This window comes from Salvelinus fontinalis, chromosome 5 (assembly GCF_029448725.1).
Source record: "Salvelinus fontinalis isolate EN_2023a chromosome 5, ASM2944872v1, whole genome shotgun sequence".
Classification (NCBI taxonomy): domain Eukaryota; kingdom Metazoa; phylum Chordata; class Actinopteri; order Salmoniformes; family Salmonidae; genus Salvelinus; species Salvelinus fontinalis.
In genome coordinates this window covers 50,954,599-50,978,946 of record NC_074669.1, presented here as the reverse complement: position 1 = coordinate 50,978,946, position 24,348 = coordinate 50,954,599, and the positions used below count along the sequence as shown (strand labels likewise).

The 24,348-nt window shown below is 45.9% G+C and overlaps 2 protein-coding genes across 2 annotated transcripts in view; one reads left to right on the top strand and one right to left on the bottom strand.

Annotated features, from left to right (window-relative positions):
* The window catches only part of LOC129855793 (catenin alpha-2-like), a 515,406-nt gene that overhangs the window by 287,934 nt on the left and 203,124 nt on the right, over nucleotides 1-24,348 (top strand). The gene's annotated exons all lie outside the window — the stretch shown is intronic.
* Nucleotides 19,476-23,265, bottom strand: lrrtm1 (leucine rich repeat transmembrane neuronal 1). The gene has a single exon (XM_055923817.1). It carries the CDS (start codon nucleotides 21,934-21,936, stop codon nucleotides 20,353-20,355), a length of 1,584 nt encoding a protein of 527 aa, XP_055779792.1. The 5' UTR covers nucleotides 21,937-23,265; the 3' UTR covers nucleotides 19,476-20,352.

Sequence of the window (24,348 nt, the reverse complement as noted above, 5' to 3'; positions counted from 1 at the left end):
GCGACCTAGCACGCAAACAAACAATGAATAGAGAGACCAGAGACCAGACACCAAAACCATACTGTACTCTTTACTCCCTACTACCCCCTGCCGAGGCCCATATGCTCGGCGGTGCACTTACACTAACACAGTACGACGTGTTTGATTTGTCGTGTCGTGCTGGTATTTACCTTCTGGCCCCGCGGATCACAAGAAAAAGGAGACGTTTCATGTACAAGCATGCAGATATCCAACATTCTGTTCCCTTTGTATGCGGTTCTATGTGGCTCCGTTTGTAGAGCATGGCACTTACACCGCCAGGATCGTAGGTTTGTTTACCGCTGGGACCACTCATACAAACAAGAATGTATGCACTTTGGTCTGCGGAATTGTATATATGTCGTCATGTATTGTAAGCTGTTTGCACTCCAGTGATGTGAAGTAAAGCAGTGACAACAAGGCCAAGACGTATTGCGAAATACTTTTCGGTAGCGTGGCGTTTGCACCGTGTCTTTGGTGTGTCTTCTACAGTCAATAACAGGGATTGACTGGTCTCAGTCTGATGGTGCAGAGTTATTTGACGTGCGGGACAGGAGACGACCGTAATGGGATATTTTTTTCGTTTTAATTTACTGAATGATTGCGGCTATTGAATTACAGTTCAATTAAATTGAATGGCTTTTATGATTTAATTTCAGGCCGTGTGTGTGTGTGTGTGTGTGTGTGTGTGTAGCTGTAGGAGCTCACTGATTGCGTTGTGGTTAGCTCCATCCACGGAAATGAAACCATTTGTTCTGCATGTTTATATACTGCATCTCCAGCGTTCTCTTAGACTAGCTACTCGTGTTAGTTGGCATACCTCTCTTTCTTTCTCACTGTTCCCTTGGCTATTGGGAGCATGAGATAGCTAGTCAGCTGTACAAATGAATGTATTCAACCAAATTGGGTCTTCCCGCATCTGAATCAGAGAGGTGACGGGGGGGCTGCCTTAATCGACATCATTGGCGACCAGGGAGCAGTTGTTGGGGGTTAAATGCCTTGCTCAAGGCAGTTAACCTTGCCGGTTTGGGGATTTGAACCGCCAACCTTTCGATTACTGGCCCAATGCTCTTAACCGCTAGGCTACCTGCCTTGTTGAGTCTCTTCAGTACTGGTGTTTCCAAGGGAGAACGAATAAAGACACAGTGGTGGTGCAGCTGCTACACAGTCTGCTAAGCTATATGCTCCATTAAAAAACAAATGTGTTGCCATAAAATGTAGTAAAATGCCAGTCCTTTGAGTGAATGGAACCTCAGTGCTGGCACTCTCTGCGCTGTAAACAGCGCACTGTAGTCAACGGTCCTCCTCCTTTTCTCTCTCTCCCTCTCTTTCTCAGTCCATCCCTCCCTTCCCTCCCTCTCCTGCCACCTTTCTCCTCAGCTGACCCTAGCTTCTACCATTTCTTACCAAAAATGTTGCCTCTCTCCTAGAGGACCTCCAGACACAGATGAAAACGTCATGAGAACCGGTCGGGCCTGTCTCATGTGTGTCAGTGCCCTCCACCTTTGTTGCTTCACGTTGAGGATTGTGGGGGAGGAGGCGGGCGCCTCAGGCGCTACTTGTTCCGGGGGCCATCTGGTTCCATTGGATTTTGGCCTCGTTCATCCTCTCTCTCTCCCCCTCTCTCTCTCTCGCTCTCTGTCTCTCTGTCTGTCTGTCTCTGTCTGTCTGTCTCTCTCTCTCTGCCTTCTGTCACCATACCATCTATCTCATCTCTCTCACTTGTGTACCCCCCCTCTCTTTCTTCCACTCTCTCTTTCTCTCTCACACAACTTTCTTAATGTTCTGTTATTTGCTGTTCTGTCCATGCTGTTCCGTTCATGTTAAGTTAATTATTTTCTCGGTTCATGTTCTGGTCATGAAATAAGGCCCCTTCTGTTTCTGAGGTGTTGTTGCCAAAATGTGGAAAAAGCGAAGGGGTCTGAATACTTTCTGAATCCACCGTACAAATCATAGATAAAGAATAAATACCAAACAAAAGCAAAATATACGAGCTTTCTAACAGTACAATGGGTTACTAGGTACTGTTCACGGGCCCTTTCAGGAATATGTGTTTTATACGGCCTCCGCTGAACATTCAACCAGGAAAAGAGGCCCATTAGAAACGTGGCGGTCCGAAACCGTTACCAGTAGCATTGCACTGTTCTGCTTGCCAGGTCCGCCATTGTCATACATGCTCACATCAGCACTTCTCACATCTCAAAAACAAAAACACCACCAACAGACAAATGAAAGGATCCTGGCCCGACACGTCGGGTTCAAAAGAGTTAGTGACGGCACAGATGGTCAAAACGGGATGTGATTAGTAACCAGCACCCTTTTTCTCCCCGTGTGTCTCCTGTGCTTCTCTGAGGGAGAAGAGGGAGGTGGGGCAGATTTATCTTCATTCATCACAGGCTTTGACAGTTCTGACAGTGTGCATTGCCTCGCGGGTTCCCTTTCCATTTAAATGGGCTTAGGCCTCCCCAAGGTGTGTCTGTGAGCAGTTCATTCTGTCGAGTGTGTGTGTGTGTGTGTGTGTGTGTGTGTGTGTGTGTGTGTGTGTGTGTGTGTGTGTGTGTGTGTGTGTGTGTGTGTGTGTGTGTGTGTGTGTGTGTGTGTGTGTGTGTGTGTGTGTGTGTGTGTGTGTGGTTGTGTGTGTGTGTGTGTGTGTGTGCGTGCGTGCGTGTGTTTGCGTGTGTGCATGCCTGTGTACGTGCGTGTGTCTTGTGGTTGTGTGTCTGTGTGTCTTGGTATCTGTAACTGTGTTTAGGTGTGCGTGTGTGTGTGTGTGTGTGTGTGTGTGTGTGTGTGTGTGTGTGTGTGTGTGTGTGTGTGTGTGTGTGTGTGTGTGTGTGTGTGTATGTGTGTGTGTGTGTGTGTGTGTGTGTGTGTGTGTCTGTGTTGTGAAATAGCAAGGAGCTGCACAACAGAACACAAACTCATCTAACATCCTCTCCGTTGTCATCGAGGACCCTTGGGTTTCATTAGTAACAACTTAAAGGCAGACACTCGCAACCCTACTCCCACACACTGATCCCAAACACTTCAAACAACAGGAAATGATATTGGCCTTAAGGAACCATTGTATTTTCCCTTTATCTTTTTTATCTCTATTTGCAGATACTCACTCACTACTGTTGCAGATGGATTCGCTAGGTCGTTATCACGTTTGTTTTTCGACGAACCACGGTGAAGATAATAACGTAACACGACCCCTTAGGTGTCCATTTCTAGCAGTTGTCATAGAAACTGAAACAATAGCACATTGATGATGCAGTCATTATTGATACTGTCATGTACTTCCACTGACGTCCCGTGAAAGTGCAGTGAAGTAGTGTAAAGGTTAGTGTTCGGTCCCATATCCCTAGCACGCGGTGACTGCTTGTGACTCTAAAGCTCTTTGGATACATTCAAATCAAATCCAGTTTTATTTGTCATATACACATGGTTAGCAGATGTTAATGCGAGTGTAGCGAAATGCTTGTGCTTCTAGTTCCGGCGATGCAGGAATAACCAACGAGTAATCTAACCTAACAATTCCACAACTGCTGCCTTATAAACACAAGTTACAGTTTGTTTTGGGTGTTTGGGTCATGTCCGGGGTCACGTCTTGACCCAATAGTAACTAAATAGTGATTATTATCATTATTGATACAGTAATGTACTTATTCCATTGATCATTCGATCCAGGAAGGCATCTCTACTCAGTCCCTCGCCGTTTTCCCGGCAGAATAAGCTAAGAGCTGCATCCACAACAGAGTAGCCAATGCTCCGGGTCATCAACCTAGCATACACACTGTATTATCTATATATTGATGTTGTGTAGTACTGATGCGCGGGTTGACTCATAACCCGCAGTTCCTAGGGTTATATTCGTGGGGTGGATGGGTTTAGGGTTAAAGAGAAAACAATAGCTTTAAAAATCCCCCCCCCAAAATAAAATTGTTGTGCAATTTCTATCTATAGGCTATGTTGAGGTTTGTCTTTCATTATTTTAGGCTATCTGGTATTAGTGCATAAGCCTAAGCTTCGGGGCTTAACTGTACGCGTGCCAAATATATTACACGCCAATCGCCAAATGCTTTTTGGGAACGGGCAGGAGAAGTTTACGTCAATCCACGAAGGCAAAAAAGGACCATGTCAGAATTTGATCAAATAACAGAAACGCTGCGAAAGTAGAGCTGAAAATAAAGAGAAGGGAGGGCTAGAAAAGTCATGTTTGGGAAAGATTTGGTAAAGTGGCCAAGGAGGATGATCGCAGTGAGGCTATGTGCTATGTGTGATGATTGTGAGGCTCTGTACAAATTTGACAGTCTCTTTGACGGCGGCTTCAAATAGGACTACGACACGTCAATAGAGCCGTAGCTTACTGTTCAGATGGGTTAAATGGAAACTGAAATCTGGACACTGACTGTATGTCTATAACCACACAGTATCACACAGTATTGACTCATGCAGAATTAAGCATTGCAATAAAATGATATACCATATGAAGTCAAAATGATGACACGGGAACAGGAGTGGAGAAATATGATTTATTTCAGCGTTTTAAGGGAATGTGAATGCTCTGTTAAATAGCGTCTGTAGAAGGGCTATCTCTATCAGCGTGATAAACGCTGATAGTATTTCAACCAAATAAAAGATGTGTCCAAGTCAAACTGAAATCTTATCAGAATCACGTTGGGTCGTTTTCACAGCTTCATATTTCTGTACAACTTGTCAAACTGATGCTATTTCCCTTTGTTTTGTTAGTACATTTTCTCCCCTGTCCCTAAATGTCTTTGCTCTGCGAAAGAAAATGACATAGAACACTTTACTGATGTCAAACAGATTGAAGTGTTCATTTTATCAATGTATTTAGTCATCTAGGGCAGGGGTTCATAAACTTTGTCACCATGGGACCCAAATGAGAATTTTTTTCCTAGGACCCAAGCTTAGGAAAATATACAACTATACATAAATATTGGTACATTTCATTGCCTTTATGCCTAAAACAAATTCATTATAGACAAAAAACAAATAAAAATGAAATTAAATATCCATATAAATATATATTCATGTTTATTTTCCCCCATTAAAACACTCTTACATATCTGTGTAGGTTGGAACAGTTGCTGTTAAAATATAATACATATTTTTTATTCTGAACTGGAATAAACTGACATAGAAACCACAGAGGAACTCTAGAGCTCTGTCAGAGTGACCACCGGGTTCTTGGTCACCTCCCTGACCAAGGCCCTTCTCCCTCGATTGCTCAGTTTGGCCTGGCGGCCAGCTCTAGGAAGAGTCTTGGTGGTTCTAAACTTCTTCCATTTAAGGATGATGGAGGCCACTGCGTTCTTAGGGACATTCAATGCTGTAGAAATGTTTTGGAACCCTTCCCCAGATCTGTGCCTCGAAACAATCCTGTCTCGGAGCTCTACGGACAATTACTTTGACTTCATGGCTTGCTTTTTGCTCTGACACATGCAAATGTCAACTGTGGGACCTTATATAGACAGGTGTGTGCCTTTCCAAATCATGTCCAATCAGTTGAATTTACCACAGGATGACTCCAATCAAGTTGTAGAAACATCTCAAGGATGATCAATGGAAACAGGATGCACCTGAGCTCAATTTCAAGTCTCATAGCAAAGGATCGAAATACTTATGTAAATAAGCTATTTCTGTTTTTTTATTTTTAAGAAATTAGCAAACATTTCTCTACCGCTTTTCACTTTGTCATGATGGGGTATTGTGTGTAGATTGCTGAGATGAAACAATATTTAATCTATTTTAGAATAAGGCTGTAACATAAAAAGATGGGGAAAAAGTCAAGGGGTCTGAATACTTTCCCAAGGCAATGTATGCTTGCATCTTCAAGCCTGGATGATGAGGGTCTTGGGGGTTGTGCATCCGTCGGGACCAAAGACGATCGGCCGGGGAAATGTTAGGATAACGTACCTGGAGCGTTACAAACCATAAGCGGGGAGAGAGGGGGAGACAGACAATGTGCCGGATCCTGGAAAAGTCCCCTCTGGGAGGATAGCCATATTCAGTATGCCACCCGTGTTTGATCATGACCTTACGCTGCATGTCCTTGGCGCAGAGCGCAGCAAATGCCTTTTGGGGGATTGGAGGGTTTGAGGCTTCAGAGGAAGCTTGCTCAGGCTGCTCCATTTTAATGTGTTGTTTTTTTTTAAATTTTCATTCCACCTGACCCGATGCCTTCTACAGCCCTCTTTTGTGTCTCTCTCTCTCTCTCGCTAAGTCCCTCGGCCACCATTTTGATTATGAAAGTGATTGAATGAACTTGACACGTTCATGGATTACGATTGTTGGAAATTGTTAAACATACAAGGCCCCTATCCGTCTAAACGGATCTCTATTCCCAAACCTTGGATATCATACACACAGCACAAAGACTGCATAACCCTGTATCGACTCAAATGCAATCAATACTACTACTGGTATTGACCACAAGCACAGAACCTTCGATATGGAATGGCAGTATTTTGACCAGGAAGTCAATGGTGAAAATAAACTACAAACAATCAAACAGGATAGGGGCCTTTTGCGTGGCCTTTGGTGGCCATTGTTTAAAAAAAAACATAAAAGAGAGTGTTGCCTTTGGGCCACTTCACTAGCAGTCTTTCTGTACTGGACGACTGTGAGATCACATGACAAACTACTGGGGGTGTGTGTGCGCTCTCACAACGCATTTGTCATCTTTGAGTGCCCGGGCTGTGGCTTTTCTAAATGTCAGCAAGGGGTTGTTAAGCAACCATGTGTGCTTTTCCTCTCTCCCGTTCTTTCTCACTTTCTCTTTATCTCCCTTGTTTCTGGACTTCCCCGTCCTGCCTCCCATTTATACCACCACAGCCAATAATACAACCTGGTCTCCGTCCCAAATGGCACCCTATTCCCAATTTAGTGCACTACTTTTGATGGCAGTGTGCCATATAGGGAATAGGGTGCCATTTAGGACGCATTCTTAGAATGCTTCTCAGCTGTCAGAGTAGAAGGGTAAGATAAGCCTCTTGCAGAAGTGAGTTGTGGTTAATGTGGAGGTGCTGGCCTCGCCTGCTTTTCAAAACAAAAACATGTCACTGTGAAGGACTGGAAGTCCTCAAACCCAAAAGACTGTATTGATTGGGGAGAATTTACAACGTAGACTTGGTACATAGTACAGTGGTCGGATTACAGTGGTCGCTAGAGACTCTGTCTCGCTCAGCACTCTCTAGTTATCTCACTCCTCACATCACTCTTTTTTCTCCATCCCCTCTTTATTGGCCCGCGTGGTGTTCTCGGCTGGGCCGGAGACGCACACAATCAAAAACAATCCACAGATATCACCAAGGTCTCCCCCTTTTAAAGCTGTGGGGTTGGTGACAGAATTCACAGCATATTTTGATGTCAGGCGGTGGGGTGGTGGTGGGGGGGTGGTGTGAAGACCTTGGTGATATCTGTGGATTGTTTTGGATTGTGTGCAGCACCAAGTCCCCTCCAATATGAAGCAATATTCATCCCCCCCTTTTGTGGCGGGAAGGGAAAGGGAAGAAATTGAAAAAGCGATCTTGCAGGCTGCCATTATTCAGGACTCTGGATGGGACTGGCTGCTGGCTGAGTCGTATTCATAAATCTCTCACGGAGCCCCAATGAATGTAATCAGGAGACTTGCAGAGGACACAAACTGGCCCAACACTCGATCTCGCTTGTCAACCGCAGCTTCAGTAGCCTCAACTATATAGGCCTTTCGGGGGGTGGGGGGGGGGGGAGAGAAAACCAACTTCAATTCAACCCAAACCATGCAGTCGATCTGTGTGTGTGTGTGTGTCTCGCTCTGTATCTCTTTGAGGCTTTCTGGGAGTGCTGCCCTTTTGAATTTGAGTTGAAGTTGAACAACAACAACGACGATAAGCTTCTTTCATTGTATTAGACCCCTGACTTCTATGCCACTCTAAAAACAGACTCGCTTGAGCCGTCGCGCCTTCCCCGGAGCAGCCATTTTGAAAAAGGACCCGTGTTATAGGCCTAAATCTTCTATATAGTTTGGGTTCACATTATTCATCTCTATGCAATATCTTAACCGTGGTGCCGACGACAGCAGCAAATTGACATCTTCCTCGTCGGACATTTTTAGTCCCCCTGACTGTTTTCCACCCACTTCTAACATCCAATCTCAAATTCATTTCATTTCTCTGTGTGGCTGTCAGAGGTTAGGCACGAAGCGCACCATCTGCTTAACCCAACACAGCTCCCGAGGCCATCGTCTCTGTCTCTGCTCTAGTGTCTCTTCTCAAGTCGCTACACACACACACACACACACACACACACATGCACACACACACATGCACATGCCAGGCGGTCTCATCTGATCTCAGAGCGGTTGTCCGTGGGGCTCTCTGGCTGCTCTCTCTGCTGTCCGTGAAACGATCCTATGATCCTATGAAGGCCTGGACAGAGACACCCGACAGGCCCGACAGACTGTTAGAGGGATGGTCTTACATGGTCCGCTCAAAGCCCGCTCACACTGTTCTGATCCATTATAAAGCACGAGATAAAGACACAGGCTATATTCTAACCGGTTGATCTATTCTCTCTTTCCCTTTTTTTCCCCATGTCCCTTTGCTGTGGCCCCATCTGGTTGACTCTCTGGTGCAATTTGTATAACAGGTAAGTCCACTCTTTTGTGTTAAGTCTGAAGCCCATCCAAATGTGATCATATTACGCATTGAACAATATGAGAGACCATTTACACAATGGAATCCACGTTGCTTCCATAAAGCTCCCGTAAAGCGCCGACATCATCCCTTAACCTATCTGACAGTGGTAGAAAGGGGGGGGGACAATCTCATTGGCTAGAGATGCCAATCGGCCCCTCCCGAAGGAAAGGAGAGTGAAAGGGATAGTGAAGAGAGAGAGGGAGAGGGAGAAAGAGAGAGGGAGAGAGAGTGTGTATGTGAGGGAGAGGGAGAGGAATTATAATTTGTTTACCGTGACATCGAGTGAATAACAAATGGGCGAATGATAAATGCAGTCTGTTTTAGCGTTCGCCTTAAACTGTCGTGGTGAACTTCACTCTGTATCCAAAGACTATTAAGAGACTTTATCAGCTTATCGCCGTTAACTAGATGCGTTGATTACTGCCCAAATGTTCTCCTTCATATCCAAAATGCTATAGCTTCACTTACCTCCAGTTCTGTCCATCTATGGAAGCGCTTTTTCAACACAGCCTCTGAAGCAAATGAATACTTTTGCCGTCACTGCAGGCGTGTGTTGCCCTTTATGGAGTGTGTGGTTTTTCGATGTAGGTTTAGCTATAGAATGGTCTTATTGGTCATGTTTACAGTAACCGTGTTCACTATCCAACAATAGCTTTCCATTTTTTTTGTTGCATATGTTGGTGATATATTTGCATCTAAGGTGACAATCCTTGGTTTCGCGGTATGTGTTGCAGTTGTTTAGTATTTACGGATGCGACGGCACCACTTGTGCCTAAAACCATGATGAAAATGCACTCTCGTTTTAATTTAACCTTTGCCATTCTCGACCTGCACACTTTCCACTCCTCACCATTCTGGCATGGACATACAGTATATTGTCAAAAGAACCCAGGCTTCGTTCATTGATACGGTATCTATGAATGGACTGTTGTGATATGGTGTTTTGCGCTACGATCCTACTTTTAGCTCGGAGGCGGGTAGGGAAGACACTCGAAACAAAACTTGGACGGGCTCCCTTAGTCACGGCGGCCCCGCACCACCCCGAGTCCCCATCGTCCTTCGTCACAGTTTCGTTGGGTCACTGATTGTCACGCGCTGGTGGTGTTGGCACCGACTCAGCCCTTTGTTGCTTGTTGTGCAGATCGTCGGTAAACACGTCCAAGTACCCAACAGGCTTTCCCGAGACTGTTGGTCTAAGGGCTCAAGTGTGATGTCGTGGGGGGGGGGGGGGGGGGTTGCGGGGCCGTGACTGGTCTGCCATGGTTGACTAGATTTCACCCCCTGGATTGTCTGGATTTGCTTAAATAAGCCACAGATGGCATTTCTTGTGGTTTTTGATGTGGTTTTGGGCCGACTGCAGTCGTGTGCACGCAGTACTGCAGGGATCATTGACTAGATCCAGCCGCCGGCGGATTTCCTTTGTTGAGCAGATGGTCAGGCGGCCGGAATATAATTACAAATAATTTGGAGACTGAAAGTTGACCGCGAGAAGCCCAAACAGATACATATTTGACTAAAACATAAGCATTTCAAACCATGCTCACATTTGTATTCGAAGGCACATACAGTATCTCTCTATTATGCGTGGGAACACTGTAAAATCACTTTGGAGCTGTTTTGCTGGTTTTTTTAACAGTGTTTTATGTCCAGCAAAAAGCAGTGTGTGTGCTTGTGCGTCTGTGTGCGTGCCCGCCTACCTGCCTGCGTGAGTACCTGCGTGCCTTCCTATGTGTGTACTGTATACTACACATGATCATTATCGATCAATCTCATCCCGCGTGGGCGTATACAATATATCCTGTTACAGATGGCTTTTACCACGCTAGCATGCGGCTTTGTGTCTTCGGGGGCCTAATTTACCACTTCCACCAGTAGGCTTCATCTATAAGGTGAATGCACCAATTTGTAAGTCGCTCTGGATAAGAGCGTCTGCTAAATGACTTAAATGTAAATGTAAATGTAAAATATTCAACATGGACAAGACACTGAAGTGAAGCTAAACCCTTAACAAATACATATTTACCACAATTACCGTGTCGGCACATTTAACACTGTGTTGAAAAAAAAAATGGATTAAAACAAATAAGCTGTCTGAATTCAACGTCAATGCCCGACATGACAGAAGGAACTTGTTGTTTTCCTCTGTCCAGGGTATGGATATCTGAAAACAACTCACATCAAAAACAACAGGATTTGAACTGGGCTTGACCTCACTCAATCATATCCATGTCCATCTGTGTGGAGTATGGATCCAACATGAAGCTTCCGGGCAACCCCGTATTAAGCTTATATTACTCCAGCCGAACCTTAGAGATAACATCTCTCTCTATGACCAAAACACTTGTCATAATAGCTCTCTGCTCCATATCTGATAATACAGTATGTATTGTAATCCCAGTTTATAAGTGACTCTGTGGACTGTAGACCCCCACAGATGCAGGCCCAGCTGTTGCCATGTTTTAGCTCACTGGCTCTGACCCAGCTATTCTATCATCATGTTTTATGCACCACCGGATGTTAACAATAGCATACACACAGTGTCCACACGAAGTGTAGTGTAGTGGTTATGTTGTGTCACACACACACACACACACACACACACACACACACACACACACACACACACACACACACACACACACACACACACACACACACACACACACACACACACACACACACACACACACACACACACACACACATTGCCTTTCTGGCTCTCCCCCACTGTCTAAATCAGTCTATATGATGAAAACAGAGCAGTGCCGCCTTCATGTCGTAGCTAGGCTACACTCACTCAACCGCCCCTTGTAGTGTAGACACACAAACTTATAGTGTACTCAAGGTTTAAAAAGGCCTCTAAAGTTTGGAATTTCCACTTAATAATGTCAGACTAGGCCTCCCGGGTGGTGCAGTGGTCTAGGGCACTGCATCGCAGTGCTAGCTGCGCCACCAGAGTCTCTGGGTTCGCGCCCAGGCTCTGTCGCAGCCGGCCGCGACCGGGAGGTCTGTGGGGCGACGCACAATTGGCCTAGCGTCGTCCGGGTTAGGGAGGGTTTGGCCGGTAGGGATATCCTTGTCTCATCGCGCTCCAGCGACTCCTGTGGCGGGCCGGGGGCAGTGCGCGCTAACCAAGGGGGCCAGGTGCACGGTGTTTCCTCTGACACATTGGTGCGGCTGGCTTCCGGGTTGGAGGCGCGCTGTGTTAAGAAGCAGTGCGGCTTGGTTGGGATGTGCTTCGGAGGACGCGTGGCTTTCGAATTCGTCTCTCCCGAGCCCGTACGGGAGTTGTAGCGATGAGACAAGATAGTAATTACTAGCGATTGGATACCACGAAAAATTGGGGAGAAAAGGGGATAAAAAATTAAAAAATTAAAAATATAATAAATTTATGTCAGACTTGATTTGCCCTAACGAAAAATGTATCAACCCCTACAAAGAATGGCCATTCATTATAATTACCATTTCCCGTTGCTGCAGGATTATTTTCCTGTTGCAGCAAACTGGCTCAAGTTAAGATCCTACATCTGTACAACGATAGTTAGTGGCTGGAGAATAGAATGGAATGGAATAGAATACAATGGAATAGAATAACTTCATTTTTCCCAGAGGGTGAAATAGTGTAAAGTTACATTCTATTTGTTCTTGATGGTAACGAGAAAGACAACGAGAAGTATATGAGAACACTGTGAGAATCAATGATAATCATTCCAAAATTGATCCTGATAAACCATTTAAAATTCAATATGGACTCAGCGCCTGGCCCACACGCTGTTGTCATCGTAACTCATCAGCGGCCCCACCACACACCGCTGTAACCCGCCGCCACTTGGTGATTTTGCCACCTATCCTATTATGAGTAGGTATGAGGCGTTTATTATGCACGGCAGGGCCCCAATGAAACAAAAGAAAGTTAAGTTCATTCATTCGTTAAGCATTATTTCTGTGGACTTGACACACACACACGGATGCACAGACAGACACGCGCACACACACACTTCCCCTAACCACTACCCCAACCTAATCACACGACGTAAACCATTTCCTGGAGGAATGGTGATTGGCTTAGAGCATGACCAAGTCTCTAAATGCCACAAAACCACTCACCTTTACAGCACAGTCAGTGACGATTGTATGTAATGTCAACAATACAGAAGGCCGCTGCTGACCTGACTGAGTAGTCACACATCATTGTGTCAGTGGTATTTGGACCATAGAATTAAAATGAGTAGAGTGGGGACTCCCATTTAGGTCAATTATACCATAGTGTGTGGACATAGGCCCATTTTCAGTGTCCCCATAGGAGCATTATATTTCTATGGTTTGGGGCCAACATTTATGACACCCCCCCTGACCGTTATTATACTCCTGTGTATCGTTCCTACTGCAGTAGTTATAGTAGTAGAACATGTATTATCTCTCTGGGGGAAATTTGCTTTACAGTAGAATCACCCATTAAAACACAGCAGAAGTTACACAAGAAGTAAGACACAATGTACACAATGAGCCACACAAGGCCTATGATGTGACCCTGTTGGTTGGGGTTTGTGTTACCAGATAGCTATTGCCCCTGAACTGTATGAATGACCCTGTCGTTCAAGGTGTTGCGCTGTGTTAGTTAGATGGGTTGTCTATGACGTTTACATGAACACTGTCGTTCAAGGTGTCCGGCCACACTAGTTATATACGGTTTTCTCTGCTACCGCACGGCAAGCGGTACCGGGGCGCGAAGTCTAGGACCAAAAGGCTCCTCAACAGCTTCTACCCCCAAGACATTAGACTGCTGAGCAATTCATAAAAATTGCCAGCAGACAATTTACATTAACCCCCCCTTTTGTACACTGCTGCTACTCGCTGTTTGTTTGTTACCTATGCATAGTCACTTCGCCCCCACCTACATGTACAGATGACCTCAACTAGCTTGTACCCCTGCACAATGACTCGGTGCCCCCTGTATATAGCCTCATTATTGTTATTGTGTTACTTTTTATTATAGCCTACTTGGTAAATATGTTCTTCTTCAACTGCACTGTTGGTTAAGGGCTTGTGAGTAAACCTTTCACAGTAAAGTCTACACTTGTTGTATTCGGCACATGTGACAAATACAGTTTGATTTGATTCGTGGGTTGTCTATGACATTTTCATGACCATGTCGTTTAAGGTGTTGCAGTTTTTACATTTTAGTCATTTGGCAGACGCTCTTATCCAGAGCGACTATCCAGTAGTGAGTGGATCCATTTTTCATACTGGTCCCCCGTGGGATTCGAACCCACAACCCTGTCGTTGCAAGCGCCATGTCCCACGTTAGTATGTGTTAGCCAGATGTATTGTCTATGACATTTATGTGACCCTGTCGTTTAAGGTATTGTTGTGTGTGTGTGTTACAAGTGTTATCCAGATATGTCATGTGATGTATGGGTCTGTGTTAGCCGGATGGGACAGCCACCACACTGTGTTTAACGTGATCTACGCTAGCTGTTAGCTGTGATGTGCTGTGTTTTACGCTAGCTGTTAGCTGTGCTGTGTTTAACGTGATCTACGCTAGCTGTTAGCTGTGCTGTTTTTAACATGATCTATGCTAGCTGTTAGCTGTGCTGTGTTTAACATGATATACGGTAGCTGTTAGCTGTGCTGTGTTTAATGTGATCTATGCTAGCTGTTACCTGTGCTGTGTTTAACGTGATAAACGGTAGCTGTTAGCTGTGCTGTGTTTAACGTGATCAACGCTAGCTGTTAGTTGTGCTGTGTTTAATTTATTCTATGTTAGCTGTGCCATGTTTAACTTGATCTACGCTAGCAGTTAGCTGTGCTGTGTTTAACATGATAAACGGTAGCTGTTAGCTCTGCTGTGTTTAACGTGACCTACGCTAACTGTTAGCTGTGTTGTGTTTAACGTGATCTACGCTAGCTGTGTTGTGTTTAACGTGATCTACGCTATCTATTAGCTGTGCTGTGTTTAACGTGATATATGCTAGCTGTTAGCTGTGCTGTGTTTAACGTGATCTACGCTAGCTGTTAGCTGTGCTGTGTTTAACGTGATCTACGCTAGCTGTTAGCTGTGCTGTGTTTAACGTGATCTACGCTAGCTGTTAGCTGTGCTGTGTTGTGTTTAACGTGATCTACGCTAGCTGTTAGCTGTGCTGTGTTTAACGTGATCTACGCTAGCTGTTAGCTGTGCTGTGTTGTGTTTAACGTGATCTACGCTAGCTGTTAGCTGTGCTGTGTTGTGTTTAACGTGATCTACGCTAGCTGTTAGCTGTGCTGTGTTTAACGTGATCTACGCTAGCTGTTAGCTGTGCTGTGTTGTGTTTAACGTGATCTACGCTAGCTGTTAGTTGTGCTGTGTGTAACTTATTCTATGTTAGCTGTGCCATGTTTAACTTGTTCTATGCTAGCGGTTAGCTGTTTTGTGTTTAACGTGATCTACGCTAGCTGTTAGCTGTGCTGTGTGTTGAGCTCTGCTGGGTCTCTGTCTGCTCTGAGAGGTGTGGGGGAGCCTTTAGAGTTGGCCCGTGTCATTCCTGTTCACACATAGTAACATCCTGCAGTCTGTCACACACATGCACACAGACACACACGTGCACACACACGTGCACACACACACACACACACACACACACACACACACACACACACACACACACACACACACACACACACACACACACACACACACACACACACACACACACACACACACACACATAGCTTGGAGACAGGAGTTTCAAAACCTGTTAAACAAGTGCATTACCCAATCACCACACATCCCTCCATACCCCTCTCCTCAGCTTTTCAACACAGCTGTGCTCTCCGACGTACAGAAACCATTGTCACGCTTCTTCGTACGATTTCCATTTCAAACAGAGCCAATATCAAACGTCATCCCCCACCGAAACCCTCCCAACCCCAGATACGATGCGAGCGGAATCGGGCCAATCCGCACCTCTCTGTCTCTTCTCCTCCATCACCATGGTTAATTAGCTGCCATATCAATAAACCATTATTATTTCCTTCTCGCCCTCCCATAGACAGTCAATAGCCATAGCATGAACATGTAAAAAAAAAATGTCAAAAGAGTATGTAATCAGAGGATCATCAGGGAGCGAGTCCATTTGGTAAACCAGTCACCTGTGTTAGTATTGATTTTGCTCAGTGTCATCAATCAGGTTGTTAATAATGGGAGGTCATAGGAGAGTGATAAGCCCTGTTGGGGGCGATGACCCCTTTGTCTGAGACGATCAACAAACACCTGCAGGTTCCTCTAAACAGTGTGTGTGTGTGTGTGAGAGAGAGAGAGAGAGAGAGGGAGAGAGAGGGGGAAGAGAGAGGGGGAAGAGAGAGAGAGAGAGACTAAAGGACAACTCTTTCAAATATGCAGACCCCTTTCCCTGTCCCTCCCTACCTCCTGTCCCCCCATTGTGTGTTAGAAAGACTGACACAAAATGGAGATGCCAACAGTAGCCTGTGCGTCAAGGCATCATCGAATATTTATACAAATAAATCAGGACAACGCAGCCTAAATATAGGCCCAGCAGTTTGCATGATTTGAGGGGCTATCAGGCAAGACAATGAATAAGACCGAATTTAAGAGAATAAGACGATAAGCAAATGACTGTCAGTATATTGCACATCTCACATCTCACTATGCTGTGTCTCTTTGCCCTGCTCTGCTCGGCTGTATCGGTCGGTGGCTAGCCTACTTAGCATACAGATGTCATGCCTAGTTATGATTCACGGCCATTTTGGATTTCAAAGTGGGCTGCCCGGTCGGGAGATATCATGAATACGAAGTAGATCATGAATCTGAAATGGCAAATTCCGCTGCTGTTGTCGCCGGTTGTTGTTTTTCTCTTGAGCGGCTCCACACACACAAAAAAAAGACTGCACATTTTAGTTGAGTTATTGCTCCCGTCTTGTTGCCTTTTTGGTTTTTCTCCTGGTCTCTGTGAAACGCCTCGTATGGTAGATATCAGCATAGATGTAGGTTGGTACTGTACAGTTTACGCATGGCACTGTATATACACAAGAGTTGAGTGTACACGATCATGTTTAACGGCAACCATTCACCCATGGGGCCTACAGATGTAGTGTCTTAATTTGATCACCTCGTTGCAGGAGAACTTTCCTGCAAAGCAGGAAATGTAAAACTTGTAGTGGATTTGAGGTTTAAAAAAATGTAATTGAATGTAATAATTCACATTTCCTGTTGCTGCAGGATTGTTTTCTTGCTGTAGCACACTGGCTCAAATGAAGATACTACATCTGTAGACAGGCTATAGTTCAGCCTTTAGCAAAATAGTAGAGGCTTGTACAGCCTATAGAAAAGGCTGAATGGAAAAAAATCTGAGAACCTTTCTAGTTAGTGTTTGAGAATATGCCAGCTTTGCAACTATACATTTATATTAAAGTGAAGGTATCACAATATGCACAAGGTACATCGACAGTGTTACATACTGTATGTCATCGGTTAGTTTGAATGTGTCTGTCTGTTTGCTGTTTGCGTCAAGGAAGGTGGTTGGAATGCAGTGATTATTTGATTTCATGTTAGAGACATCATCATTTGTCCTCCCGGTAGATACAGCATGTTATTCGGTTTTTGTGTCACGCTACTGTAACTCTGCAACATCACTCCAACAACACACCCCCATCACACACATACTCTACACTCAGTTGAGCCATTTACACACACACACACACACACACACACACACACACACACACACACACACACACACACACACACACACACACACACACACACACACACACACACACACACACACACACACACACACACACACACACACACACACAAACAACTGTATAGATCTGCCTATTTTTGCCACTGTACAAATGTATGTGGAGTAGGACATACACACACTCAGTCTTGCATAACCAACATTGTGGGGAAACACAATTCAGTCCCATTTAAAATCCTATTTTCCCTAACCCGAAATCTAACCCTAACCTTAACCCCAAAACCTAACATTAACCCTAAACCTAACATGAACCCAAACACTAGCTCCTAAACCTAACCCTAATTCTAATCCTAACGCTAACCCGAACCTTAATCCTAAAAGCTAACATTAACCGTAACCCTAGCTCCTAAACCTAACCCTAATTCTAATCCTAACACTAACCCTAACCTTAATCCTAAAAGCTACACCCCCTAGAAATAGCATGGTTAGTTTACTGTTCTTGTTGGGACTTCACGTCCACACACACACACACACACACACACCCTATTTCTGAACAACTCCATGGTGATAACAGCCTATTTGTCCCGATGCTGAGTGATTGCGATTGTGGAATGATGGAGACCTGATGTTGCTGCTGCTGCTGCATTCTGCCTAGGAACACAGTGTACTACTTCCACACACACACACACACACACACACACACACACACACACACACACACACACACACACACACACACACACACACACACACACACACACACACACACACACACACACACACACACACACACACACACACACACACACACACACACACACACACACACACACACACACACACACACACACACAGGCTTACACCTCTACTACTCTCAATTTACTGATTGCAGTCACACACACAGCAATATACAATCCAACTCATACAATCACACACACTTGAACATACACACACCACGCGTATGCATGCAATCATAATGTGACACTGTGCAGAAGCTCCGAGTCTAGTGTCTTTTCTCCCTCCCTCTTTCCTTCCTTCCTTCCCTCTCTCCCTCCTTCCTTCCTTTCTCGGTGATGTTAGGACACTAGAGAGCAGCCTACACCTTCTTTCTGCCGCCTCCGCAATCACTCCTCTCCTCAGCTATCACTCATTTCTCTCCCCCTAGCAGCACCTACATGTCGATTGTCGACTGGTGCTAGAAACCAAACCCCTCAGTCAGCGCATCTCTCACTCACACAATGAGGAACAAACAGAGAGAAAAATATCCCCAAAATAGCCTTGTATTGAAAGAACAAATGTTTCAACATTACACGCAAAACATAGGCAGGAAATCCATCGGCCGCGGGCATGTGTCATGTCATGTGTTACTGATGTCTCTTTTAAAGAAAGATATTTTAGAATATTTGTTCAATATTTTTAGAACATTTTTTTTCGGTATTTCAGAATTGGTTTTGATTCGAATAGTGTCGGGCTAGGCGTTCTCTTCCTCCTTTCGATGTGTCCCACGCGGTGAAAGGAAGGCATAGCTCTAGCAATGACAGCCAAGCAGCAGTGATGGAGGAAAAGCAGCGCTTTACAGATCTCTCGGACCCTGATGATCTCTCTCTCTCTCTCTGGCTCTGCTTCTGCCTGTGTCGTCCGTGTGGACGTTTTGGACAACACACACATTTTGATCATGTGAAAATACGCCACCTGATTAGAAAGTGTCAGATCCATTTTAATCTGGAAAGGGTAGAGGAGAGGGAGGGGAAGTGGGAAGGCGGGGGGGGGGATTCGGGGGAAGCAACCACAACATCTATAGCGAGCCAGCACATTGAATGCCCCCCTCACTCACAAATAGGGAGTGAGGTATCAAGAAAAGATCTGGTATTCCTATTGGAGAGGGTTTAACATTTGGAATGAAGTACGGCTAGGTTATCCCTCTGGCCCCTTGTCTTTTCCCCCAACTAGACATACTGCAGTAGGCACGCCAGACAAAATGCTCTCTCTCTCTCTTCCTACCACCAGCACGAGCACTGCATCTCTTTTCATAATCCACCCCTCTCCCAAAGGTTCCTCACAACACAAGGGCTTTACTGTGAATAGCAATTCATTTATTTAAACATGGTATTTTTTTGTTGTTGTCGTAGTTTACAAAAGAAATAGGATAGCATCTCTAGCATCTTTTTTTTTCCCTCCCACTCTTGCTTTTTTAAACATATTTTACACAGAATTGACCATCTTTAATCTTTTTTTTAATAATCCAACTTTGCATTATTGTTGTATTTTTTGTTGTTGTTGTCGTCGTCGTCGTATTACCACAATAAAAATGCTGTGTTTATGGCTGGCCAGTATGTCCCCAGTTGGTCTTTAGACAATAGCAGAATATCCTGAAGTAAGAAAGACTCATTTAAAGCTGAAATAATATCCACTCCTGGTGTAGAGAAGAAGAAGAAGAAGAAGAAGACGAAGAAGAAGATGAAACCATTGGTGCCTACAAACATAGTAATCCTCTCTGGAGTTTCTGTATAAAGTCAACATAATATTCCATCTCTGGTGATTCTGTGCATCAAGTCAACAGGCACAATAGAGTCTGGTCTCCATAGTGTCCATAGAGGCCCTTCAGATCCACAGCAATTAATCCACGGTCTCAGTCAGTCCTCCCTCTTTCTCCTCCACAGTGGGGGGGGGCGAGCAGCACAGTGTGACACAGTGTAAATAGTGTCCATAGCAGGATCCCTGGTTCAATCCTCACTTATACAACCCCAACCCACCCAATATATCCCATATATCCAAAAAGGGTCTCCGTGGTAGTCCATATTATCCACACAAACACACGTAAACACACACATATCCATACACACACACACACACACACACACACACACACACACACACACACACACACACACACACACACACACACACACACACACACACACACACACACACACACACAAAGGGTCGGGTCAGACCTCACACTCCCGGGAGGGCTGCTGCTGGCAGGTGCAGGAGCCATACTCGTTGATGATGACCAGGGCTCCCTCGATGTGGTTGGGCTTGTAGTCGACGTAGTACTCCGGCGTGGACATGGTGGCCATCTGCTGCATGCTCTGCTTCTGCTTCTGCTTGCGCCGATGGCTGCTGAAGCACTGGCGCACCTGCCGCACGCCCGCCGGGAAACACTTCCAGGTCACGTAGAGCATCAGCACCACGATGAGGAAGGAGAAGATGAGTGCCATGGTGCCCGTCACCACCTTGTGGATCTGCATGGTGCTGTCTATGTCGTCAAGGTTAGCCACGGTCACGGTGAAGGAATTGGTGACCACTGCGCCGCCCTCGGCGGCTGGCGGATCGTAGGGGTTGGCCGTGGGGCCTCCCCGGGCCTGGTCCTTGGTGGTGTAGCCGGGGTACCATCCCTGGGTCGTGGTGGCCTGGTCGATGCCGTCCTCGCACAGCTGGAAGGCGTAGACGGCGTCCAGTACGTCCTCGCCCTGCGCCACGTCCGGGCTGGAACACAGTAGCTGGCTGTCCCGCTGGCCCCGGAAGGCGCTCAGCCACTGGGCCAGGGCGCACACGTTGCGGCTGCATTCCCACTCATTGCCTGCCAAAGTGATGCTGCCCAGGGATGACCATGAATCCAGGATGCGCTGCTCCACGGCCGTCAGCCGGTTGGCGTCCAGCATGAGGGCCTTGAGGTTGGGCACGCTCTCAAAGACGTGTGGCTCGATGTAGGCGATCTCATTGGCCGACAGGTCAATCTTCTCCAGGAAGGGCCAGGTCCAGTCCAGGGTGCTGACCACAATGGTGGCCCGGTTGCTGCGCATATAGAGCGTGCGCAGCGAGATGAGGCGGGGGAAGTGGGCCAGGTTGACTTTGACCAGCTCATTGTGCTCCAGGTGCAGCTCGGTGAGCTTGAAGAGCCCGGCGAAGGAGTTCCGCGCCAGGCTCTGAAGCTGGTTGTAGCCCAGGTCCAGGAACTGCATGCTCCGGCAGTCCTGGAAGATCCTCACTGGGATAAACTTGAGGGCGTTGTAGCGCAAATGCAAATTGGTTAGCTTCCTCAGGCCGTGGAACAGGTCGGGTTCCAGCGCCTGCAGCCTGTTGTACGATAGGTCTAGGATGCGCAGATTGGGGAGGGGCCTGAAGGTGCCGTTGGGCAGGCTCTCGATATGGTTGGTGCTCAGGTCGAGCTCCTTGACCCGGCGCAGCCTGTCGAAGGTGCCCTCCTCCACCACGTCGATGTTGTTATGATCCAAGTAGAGCCAGGTGAGCTGCGACAGGCCAGCGAAGTGGCCTTCGCGCAGCTCCGTCAGGTTGTTCTCGCGCATGGACAGGCCCAGTGCGCTGCTCAGGTTGCGTGGAACGTCGGTGAGATTGAGCCCCTCGCAGTAGAGCAGCTTGCTGTCGCAGCGGCATAGACGGGGGCAGACGCCCTCCACCGATGGGACCATTTTGAGCATGATGCCCAGCGAGCAGCAAAGCAACAGTATCAACCCAGGGGGCTTCCTCAGGGGCCACTTTAGGTACAAGCCTATTAGAAGGAAATCCATCAGCCTGAAAATCCTCGGATAGATCCGCAGAGAAAATGTCCATTGGAATCGTTCCGGTATTATTCTGTCATGGTTCACATCGTAATTTGTAATCTCTCCCCGGCAGGAAACCAGCTCTTGGATTTTTTTCGTATCCCTTTCCTTGTAGTGAATTGTGTTGTGCGTGTGTGTTTTTTTTCTCCCCAAGGTATTTACTTATAGAAAGGAAGAGGAATCCAGTGTGGGGGGGGAAAAGAAAAGAACAGGGGAGAGGGATAAAGGGCAAGTCACTTTGCTCATGTTAGATATCAGGGGGCAAGATGCGAGCAGAGGCGGGTAAAAAATGCTTTCTTCACCGAGCGATCACGCATGAAAGGAATCCTACTCACCCCTATCCAGAGACGGACATCCCCTATTCAGCGACTTCCTTTGTGCCCGCACTAATTATGTGTGAATCTAAAAAAGGACCCCAGTGTGGTACAAATTTCCCTCCCCCCTCTCGTCCTTTTCAGCCAGAATACCAGATCCTGGCAGGCTTACAATGTCTTAGTTCTCCTCGTGTGAAAGAAGCCAGAAAAGACCCAAGGATTCCAAGTGGATGCTGGTTAGGAAGTGCAAGTTCCCTGCTCGGCTGCATGCATGAGTGCCGTGCCTCCTCGCTCTCTCTCTCGCTCGCTCTCTCCCTCCTGCTCCTCTGCAGTCACTACTGCTGCGATGATCCGAAGAGGAGAACAGAGGAAAAAGCAAGCCAACCAAGAAAGGAGAGGAAAAGACTAACTCAAAACTCTCTCTCTATTTTTTTTTCTTCTTACCCCCTCTCGATAAAGACTGGGGGCAGATCTGTCAACACAAATTACCGTCCGTCACTTGAAGCGATCGCTGACCTGCACGGCTTAAATCCAGTCAACTCTGTCATTATTATTTTAGTGACCGACCGGCGCGCTTCAGAAAATATGTATTGGAAGGATAAGGATGGGTAATGCCAGGGTCTCTCTCTTCTCTCTGTTTCCCCCTTAGTTTTTTTTCTACTTTCTTTTTAGTATCCTTCTTTTAGATCCCCTCTTATCTCCTGTGAGAAGCCCCTTGACTCCTGCGTCCTCCTGTCTTTTGGGTTCTGTTCATATCCACTTGTGTTGTTAGTGGTGTTTTTCCCTGGTCGGCTGGAGGGAGTTTGCTGGTGGAGGCTGGAAGGCTGAGAGGCTGAGGAGGCAGAGGCGGTGTGTGACAGGGATGGAGAGGAGAGGCAGAGCACTCTTCACTTCGATCCCTCGCTTGCAGCAGACTAGTGTACTGGCAGAGCATGCAGAGGCACCGTCTGTTCACTGAGTGTCGTAAGCCACTCACAATTCAGACTGGCCTCTCTCTCTCTCTCTCTCTCTCTCTCTCTCTCTCTCTCTCTCTCTCTCTCTCTCTCTCTCTCTCTCTCTCTCTCTCTCTCTCTCTCTCTCGAGCTTGTTCATTCACTCACTCACTCTCTCTCCCTCTACCCTCCACCTTCTTCTCTCTCTGTCTCTCTCTCTCTCTCCCTCTACCCTCCACCTTCTTCTCTCTCTCTCTCTCGCTCGATTTTAGACAGTGTTTGAAACATTTCCATATTCAAAAGGGGCCGGGCTTAAAACTGGGGCTTTATTGAAGCACAGAATCAGAATCTCTCTCTCGCTCTCTCTCTCACCCTCCCAGTAATGAATTGAAACAAGCCATCTACAATATCTGCTTCTTCTCTTCTTGTAGAATCCAGTCTCCCTCATTATTGCTGATTAATATTCCACTAATGATTGAAAGGATGTTCTATATGCATTCTATCCCTCCGGCTGAGAAATGTGCCAAACTCCCGGCTGAACCAATGGGGCTGATGCTGCATAATTACATAACAATGCAGATGCCATAACAATAATGATAAGATTTATGATTTGTGATCGAACCAATGTTATTATATGCAGGGATTATACAAACTTATTCACACATGTAATGGTAACTTATGCAGTTGTACAGTTTATAGTGCCTTCGGAAAGTATTCAGACCCTGTGATTTTTTTACACATTTTGTTATGTTACAGACTTATTCTAAAATGGATTAAATAAATAAAAATCCTCAGCAATCTACACACAATAGCCCATCATGCCAAAGCGAAAACAGGTTTGTAGGATTTTTTGCAATTGTATTAAATATAAAAACAGAAATACCTTATTTATATAAGTATTCAGACCCTTTTCTATGCGATTCGAAATTGTGCTCAGGTGCATCCTGTTTCCATTGATCATCCTTGAGATGTTTCTACAAATTTATTGGAGTCTATCTGTGGTAAATTTAATTGATTGGACATGATTTGGAAAGGCACGAACTTGTCTGGGGAAGGGCACCGAAAAATGTCTGCACCTTTGAAGGACCCCAAGACCACAGTGGCCTCCATCATTCTTAAATGGAAGAAGTTTG

Bases quoted from the DNA above. Each gene is read 5' to 3' on its own strand.
- lrrtm1 (XM_055923817.1), bottom strand. From the start codon at position 21,936: ATGGATTTCCTTCTAATAGGCTTGTACCTAAAGTGGCCCCTGAGGAAG.